This window comes from Austrofundulus limnaeus, unplaced genomic scaffold (genome assembly GCF_001266775.1).
Source record: "Austrofundulus limnaeus strain Quisiro unplaced genomic scaffold, Austrofundulus_limnaeus-1.0 Scaffold55, whole genome shotgun sequence".
NCBI classification, from domain to species: Eukaryota; Metazoa; Chordata; class Actinopteri; order Cyprinodontiformes; family Rivulidae; genus Austrofundulus; species Austrofundulus limnaeus.
Window position 1 is genome coordinate 773,453 of NW_013952457.1, and position 8,478 is coordinate 781,930.

At 38.3% G+C, this 8,478-nt stretch overlaps 1 protein-coding gene across 1 annotated transcript in view; it reads left to right on the forward strand.

Annotated features, from left to right (window-relative positions):
- Positions 1-8,478, forward strand: part of col7a1 (collagen, type VII, alpha 1) — a gene marked incomplete in the record, with an annotated part of 65,431 nt that overhangs the window by 51,899 nt on the left and 5,054 nt on the right. Inside the window, 14 exon segments of the mRNA XM_014009010.1 lie at positions 435-470; positions 572-607; positions 930-986; positions 1,086-1,157; positions 2,601-2,672; positions 2,786-2,821; positions 2,932-3,012; positions 5,085-5,138; positions 5,287-5,340; positions 5,426-5,488; positions 5,563-5,625; positions 5,804-5,920; positions 7,286-7,363; positions 8,304-8,357. Of these exon segments, the coding sequence (XP_013864464.1) occupies positions 435-470; positions 572-607; positions 930-986; positions 1,086-1,157; positions 2,601-2,672; positions 2,786-2,821; positions 2,932-3,012; positions 5,085-5,138; positions 5,287-5,340; positions 5,426-5,488; positions 5,563-5,625; positions 5,804-5,920; positions 7,286-7,363; positions 8,304-8,357 (873 nt within the window).

The following is an 8,478-nucleotide window of genomic DNA, read 5'->3' on the forward strand; positions in this document are numbered from 1 at the left end:
CTGGGTCCTCATGAGGACCCAGCCCATGAATTGAGACACAGCCACAGTGTGAGAAGTGGAGGGCAGCCTGGACAGGTCGCAAGTCCATCACGAGGACACATAAAGACTGATAAAACAAACAACCACTCACTCTCACCTAATGAAAATTTAGGGTGCATTCACACCAGCCCTGTTTAGTCTGCTAGAAAGTCTGGTTTGTTTTGGGAGGTGTGAATGTGAAATYGAACTCTGATCWGGACCTAAAAATCTGGTCTGCCTAAAACCCTGGGTCTTGGTTAAATGTGCATAACAAGAACACCGAAACTCTACTCGGGTTGTGTTGTAATTTTTATTTAATGTCCTGTCATTTGTGGTATATGAAGAAAAAGTTGTTTATTGGCAAAAACATGCCTGTTGTAGTCAATAACAACATGGTATGTTTGTGTGTCCATCAGGGACCCCCGGGGGTTCGAGGWACTCGAGGAGAAAAGGTACATTTTACCTTTTCCCCTTTTTATTTGTATCATYGTGCAGCTTTGCTCATGTTAARTGGTGAATTAAAYTGAAATGTTTATTTTATTTTCTTGTACAGGGAGACAGCGGACCTCAGGGTGAAAAAGGAGAAAAGGTTTGTGCATATTAACATCTGATAAGCTTCACTGCCGTTCACTTTTTTTACGTCAGTGTATTTGATTTATTTACTAATTTAAAGTCATTGGAAAATTGTCAGCAGTGGCTTTTTTTTTTTTTTTTTTTGAGAAAGCTCTTTCAACAAAATCACTCTGCAGAAAGCAGGAGGAATATAAGAAAATACAGAATACTGATGAGATGTAATATGAAAAAAACAAACAAAAAATATCACACAGTGTAAGGAATTGTATAGATAATGCATCTTTATCATTCTCTCTTGGAATGAAACAACACTTTGTCCTTTGTGCTGCTCTTTACAGGGGGACACTAAGCTGGTGGGAGGACCTGCTGGAGAAAAGGGCAACAAAGGAGAAACTGTCAGTAAATGTGCCACKCTGATCGTTGTGCCAAAATATTTGCTTATGATAGCATGTACAGTAAATACTTCTGTTGTCTTTTACTGTCATTTCACACAGGGTGACAGAGGACCCAAGGGTACACAAGGAGAAAAGGGGGTTAAAGGTCAAGAGGGTCCATCAGGAGAGCAGGTAAATTGAACAGGAGATGAATCAATTGGTTTGTCTGGGAAGTAAATGGTTTGGAGATGGACAATCTGGTTCACTGACTGTGTCAGTGGTAGTTTGTCTTTTTCACCTTGGTCAATCAGTGACRCTATGTGCACTGTACATACTGTATTAAAGTTGTTCAGAACCTTGAAAWAACTGTTTTTAAGTCAATCCATTGTAAATTAACTCTATTTAAAGAAGAGTATTATGTATTTTCTAGGTACATAGTTCAGTTCTATACTACAATAAATTAACTATGATGACTTCAGTCTACTGTACACATGACAAATAAATTTGACTTTGCATTTGAATTTGAATTTGAATTTGACTTTTGTCTTTCCTATAAGCACCCTGAAATTGGCCTCTGTTTCTTTAAGAACCTCCTGCTGTTTCCGACACTTCCCCTTCAGCACGTCTTCACAACAATGCTTCATGTCATTTAAACCCTTTTGTAGGAGAAAAATCCAACCATTTTTATGAAATGTGTCAACCTTATGAAACGTTAAAAGAGAGTAGCCTCTTTGGCATCCAAAAATACATTTCCTCTGTGAAAGCATAGTTTAATCTGAAACGGACTGGACCGAGAAGATATTAGTATTAAAGATTCAAAGTGATTATTGTCATATGCACAGATGAAAACATTTCCCTGAGCAATGAAATTCTTACTTTGTCGTCCATTTTGAATGCCAACAGATAACCATATTAACAAAAGAAACGAATCATCACCGAAAGGACACAAACAATGTTGATTAGATAAAAAGAAGAGACTAAACTAAGGATAATGACATCAGAAGGGAACAATATAATAATGACAACAAGAAGGGAACTGTACAATCTGTTTTAAAGTGTAATGTGCGAATGTGCAACAGGTAACAGTCTGAAATGTGCACATGTGCAATAATAATAGTCAGAAGAATGTCACGTTCAGCTGTTTAAGAGTCTGATGGCACTTGGGAAAAATGAGTTCTTGTATCTGGAGGTTCTGCATGTCACAYTTMTGTACCTCCGGCCRGAGGGCAGAGGTGTAAATAGTCCATGCTGGAGGTGGGTTGGGTCTTTTATGATTGATGCTGCTCTCCTGTGAAYCYTGCATTGGTAGATTGGTAGGTAGGTAGATTACGAGCTCAGCAGAYGYGCAGTTTCACCAGGTGTTTGTGGGGTGGGAGTTTGGCTGGGGACTGAGCTCCAGGGAGGAGCTTTGGGTAAATAGGCGGTGCTTTGTTTGAACAAGCTTATAGGCAGMTCCATATGGCTACCAAAGGAGATTCAAGGATTTCTCAAACAAACATGAATGAGTCAAAGCAACACTTTCTGTGTGATGAGAGAATGACATTATGACATGATATAACGCTCAAAAAAGTTGCTTTAATACTATAGTGCTAAAGTAAAAATATGTTATCAGTGTCCAAATTTGTTTGTCGTCAGGGTAAGAATGGAGAACCTGGAGAACGAGGATCCACTGGATTTCCTGGGGCTCGTGGTCCAGGTGGACAAAAGGCAAGTTTTTAAAGATGGTTACTGGGATTAAATCACTGTTAACAGCAGTCTGTGGTCAGCACAGGCAGTGATGTTCCTGCTGTAATTATGGCGATGTTGTTTTCTCTCTGCAGGGAGAACCAGGCCAACCTGGTGTACCCGGTGAATCGGTGTGTGTTTTTGTTGTTCCGTTTACAGAAATATGCTTCCACATGTTGTGTAAGTGAATTATTTTCTACTTTGTGAATGTGAAGAGACATTTTGTGTGTTTTTCTGTCAGGGTTTACCTGGAAAAGATGGACTTTTGGGCCGTAAAGGGGATAAAGGTGAAGATGGYGTCACAGGACTGAGAGGAATCAAGGTATTTTCATGCTTGTTTGTTCACTGAAAGAGGCTTCAACCTTGGAGAATTTTTCACGAGTGGGTGAGGACAGTCACAGCTCGCTAATAGCATAAAATTGTTGTGACTGCAGAGGATTAGTACTAATTGTTTTACAGGAATATACACAGAATGTGTAATGTAAATCCTGTGTTGTAGAGTCACATAAAAAATAATTTTGCTTAGACTCATTTCCCAAGTTGTTTCACTTCCTTTATTAATTTCAATGTTTGCCTCAGTTGCTAAAAACATATTAAGGTTAAAGAAGTGGATATGAAAAATGGATCTATGGAACCTCTGAAAAACTATTTAGGGGCCAAAATGAAGCCTTAAATCCACTTTTCACTATAACAATAATCTACTGTATTTACTGCCTCACTTTTCATATGAAGCCTTAAAAAAATAATAATAAAATAATAATAATAATAATAATAATAATAATAATAATAATAATAATAATAATAATAATAATGTACAAGATAATCATCTTTAGCTGCTTGTGATGAACAGCCAACATTTTCATTTTATATGGTCCCTCTATGGGAAGCACAGAGCCCATCTACACTTAAGAAACAAACGTGTTGGATTTACTTAGTCAAGTTATGTCAGCTGGTTCCACTTGTCTGCTTTGAGCAAATTTAAAGCAACAAGTAGATCTGAACATTGCATTACATTTAATCAACAGTTGAGTGGAACCAGTTGAAATAAATTGTTTAAATAAATTCAACACATCTGTTTTTTGAGTTCTACTCAAAAGCATTCTAGCTCTTCTAGGTCATTTTCTTGTTAGAATATTTTACAGTAATTTTGAATGTGAAAGGACATAGACATATTTCTAGAGCACTAGGCCAATCGGTACCACTGCTGCTTTAACTACCGTATTTATTCAAGTATAATACATAAAATTTAATCCATAAAATCATCCATAAAGTAGGGGGGTAGCATTATACTCGGATAAATATTTTTACTAATGTATTTTAACTGAAATATCGGCAAAATGCCTGAGTCCGGAAATGAGACCGAGTTGTAAAAAAGCAGTTGAAACGAGCATACCTGACCCTCCTCTGTGCTTTAGAGCAAGATAGTAACAGATCCAAGCAGGCAACATGATGTGAAAAAAAGGGGGGAGCAGTCCTGCAGCTCAGTAATGATAACGAACTAATGACATTAGCGTGTGACCGAGCCGCTCCTGGAACAACAAACACATACGTTCATCTGTAATGGCTGCCGTCTACCAGTGTTCTGAATAAGTTTGTATCCCTGAAAAACGTTACCCCACCAGAGGGGGCGCTCGCGAGTAGGAAGTAATCTGCTTTTCCCCCAGAAGATGGTCCAAATCTCATGTGAAGTCTCTGACTTTTGTGTTGGCRCMTCCTGGTGRACTATGTGTAAAATGCCAGAATTCATATGATGCTGCTACAGCTGATATACTGTATATTTGTTGTCAAAATACCTTTTAGTACAAATGTTGTTAAAATAAAATGAACAGTCCAATGATCATTTTACTGATATGTATAAAGACTGCAAAGGCTGAAAAATCTTGGTCTGCATGAAATTGAAGGCAGTTTGAGGATTAAATTTTTTAATGCTTTTTAAGCTCAAAAAAGGGGGGGTGGTCGTATTATACATGAGATCGTATTATACACAAATAAATTGTAATAACAAGCAATCATCAGTTATTTAAATCACCCATATTTATCAAGTTCTTGTAAAATTATACTGCTGTGAAAATAAAATGTGACATCCGCACCACATGTGATTCAAGCCGAACCTCGTCTCRTCTCTCTGAGCTCACTGAGCTCTGCAGCCGTATTTCCCATCATATTATTTCATGCTTTCAGTTCTGCGTCTTACCCGCTGTTAATGGAAACTTGCTGCACAAGTTGTTTTAGTCTCATGGTGGGTGTAAGAGCTTTCTGAGTGGTAGGTAAAAGAACAGTCTGCATGGATGGGCTCTTTGCTTGGCTGCTTTGGTTCATTTCTTTCTGTTTTTTTTTCTTGTCCACTTAAAGTATTTTTATATGTCTGTCAGTGATGAGCTTTTGTGTTTCCAGGGTGACCGTGGATCCAAGGGGGTTTGTGGAGCCAGTGGACCTAAAGGAGAAAAGGTGAGCCAGTAGTCAGAATAATGAAAATATTATTGAGAAGACAAGTGCTGTAAAAATGAGTACATTTGTTACAAGCAGTTAGTAGGACATAATGATATGATGGTGATTGTAGACCAAAACTAAATGGATATATTATTGATATGTTCAGGGGGATGCTGGTATTCATGGACGATCAGGCCTACCAGGGAGGAAAGGTGAACAGGTATGGTAATATCAGACAAATAAGACTCCAGAGGTTTAATAAATGGCTTTGTTATAGTTATCAGTGCTATTTGGGTTTGTTTCAGGGTGATTTAGGGCCCCCGGGAGCTCCTGGAACCCCTGGAAAAGAGGGTCTAGTTGGTCCTAAGGTATTGCACAAAACCTTTTTTTGTAGGAAATTACTTTAAATGTTCAAACTAACTTGTTTTCATCATGGATTTAGGGTGAGCGTGGTTTTGACGGGCTCTCTGGAGCCAAAGGAACTCAAGGAGAGAAAGGTGAAAGGGTGAGTGACTGCAGCAGCAGCAGCATGCTGCCACCCATACAAATCTAAACAACGTTCAGGCTAATGAAAATCACTCGCTGTGCCTGATCTCCATATCCATGTGTCACCACTGCAGCATCACTCATCCTTAAAACACTGAAACAGGAAATTCAATTACCAGTGTCTGTGCTTCAAACAGGGACCACCTGGTGTGCCTGGTCCTCCAGGTCCCAGAGGGATGGATGGACCTGCCGGTTTGAGTGGCCCACAAGGTCCAGCTGGGACTAAAGGCCCAGAGGGACTCCAGGGACAGAAGGTGATCCTTATTATTTTTAAATTTTTAATTTTGCACCTTGGACTCATAATTTATTTGTAGGTATAAAGTGCTTTTATGTAGAAGATAAGAAAAGATAACATTTTAAAAGTCCATTCTTACACTAAAAGAACTGGGTTTGACCGAGCACATTTGTTGGTGATCCATCAAACAAAAAGCAGAAAAATGCACCCATTGGATCAGAACTGGCACAAGATAGCAGCGTTCAGGTGTCCGACTGGTGAGGTGACAAAACATTTGATACTTTTGATATTAGAAGTGTTTTTACTGATACAAAAACAGTATTTATGAATTTTTCTTGCTTTTTCTGTTTTGTTTTTTCCACCTGTCTCCCGTTTTTCTTTTCTTTTTTTTTATTTATTGCTTTGTATTGCTTCATAATGATTGTCAGTTTGAAGGTTCCTGCATATTATGGGCTTGTCTGCTYTAACATCAAGTAAATAAAGAAAGCTGGTGACAGGGCTGCATCAAGTCTCTTCAASTGATGCTTTTTTTAAGCTGAGACAGTCGTGATTTAGTATTATTTTTCAGTTTTATTGTGAAACCTTGAGATCTGCTGAGAATATTGAAAAACAGCAGATAAAATAAGCTGCCTAAACCTGTAAATCTAAAACAGTATTGAGAATTTAAGAAGAAGATGGAGAAGATTATGAAAACCAAAATTATAGATAGTGGAMACAAAACAATATGCCAAGTTTTTGCATCTGGATTCATTTCATAATTAATGAATAATTAAAAAGGACTAAAGAAAAGTGATCTTTGTCGTCTGCAAGTGAAAAAACACATTTTGAACCAATTTTAGCTATATGTTTTACTTGGTGACAAACCAATAAATAGAGTCAATTAAACAGCTCTCCACAGCCAGCTAAACCTTCTACATATATATGAAAACCCATTCTCTAAAACTGGCTGCAAAGAAATGGTTTCATGACCAGAGGATGTTACTAATGTTCTGCAATGAGGTGACAGGAGATCCTGACTTGTCTGACATACAGCATAAATACAGTATATGCCAGTCTTTATCTGGCATGTACCAAAATGCAATACTGCTGCAGGTTTACAAGCTTTTTTTGGACTGTCTGTCTCTACAGACAATAAACAACCTACATGATTTGCAGCTTTGGAATGGCAACTATCCATCACAACTTAGCCTTTATTGATGTTCCACAAAAGCTTCCACTGGCCTATTTCCTCACAATAAATCAGCCTTAAAGATAGAACATTCACTTGATGCCCTATTTGTTCAGCACACTTTTATTTATAATGAGAAAAATTGATGTTTTTCTCCTCACCTGTCAGCGATCATGCTGTTACATTCAGTGTTGCAATGTTGTGCGTGTGTTTCAGGGGGAGAGAGGTCCAATTGGACCTGCCATGGTTGGTCCTCGAGGTATACCAGGAATCCCAGGGGAGCGAGGAGAAGCGGTCAGTTTTGTCCTCTTTTCTTAACTATTTCTTATTGTATTTTTGCAACCCTCACCTGGACTCGCTGTAGTCAGAAACATCCAATTATCACTACAAAATATCAATAATAAAAAAACTACTTCCTATTTCATGTTGCAAAACTATCTTAATTTTTTTCCTCWTTTGAATATACTGAGCACAAAAAAGTAAGAAAGTTTGTGTTTGGTAGATTATTTCTTTGTTGWAACAATGTTTCTTGGCAATACATCTTAAACTAGGCACCTGATTGGCAGCACCTGGAGRAACCAGAAGTTCAAAATAAGTGTTGATAGAAACAGCAGARTAAACTGTTTGACAGAGAATATTTGGTATATTTTTCATGTGCACAACCCACATACTCAGCCCTATTGCTCATCCCACAAATGCATGTTCCTTGCAAATGGTGCAAAACGGCACAGTTTCAAAGGAGGAATTAACAGGTTTGCAAACAGTATAAGATTTATTGCCAGGAAGCATTGTTACAACAAAGAAATAATACACCAAACACACATTATTTTGTGCTAAGTATGTGTGTATATCTATCTATCTATCTATCTATCTATCTATCTATCTATCTATCTATCTATCTATCTATCTATCTAGATGTCTAGATACACATATGGGAGACTGTGATGAAGTAATTCAACGCAGCCTGCTGGTTACTTCTTTAGATTATTCTTTTTATGTACAGTGCCCTGAGACAATGTATGTTGTGACTTGGCGCTATATAAATAAACTTGATGTGCTGTTCTTAGAAGTGGATGTGTCAAACAGTCTCTCTATAAGTCTTCATTGCTTGTTTAACCTTCCACTTTGGCTGTTAAATTTGTACCCACAGTGTGCCTCATCTTACACTATAGAATTATCTGACTGGAAGTCACTCTGTGGGTTGTATGCCTCCTAATGCCTGCTCATCTTGCAGGGAGAGATCGGGCCAGATGGAGCCAAGGGAGACAAAGGAGAGGCTGGCATGACGGTCAGTGCAGGATAATTACCACAGCGCCCAGTTTGAAGACACCAAATGGCTCACACACACACACACACACACACACACACACACACACACACACACACACACACACACACACACACACACA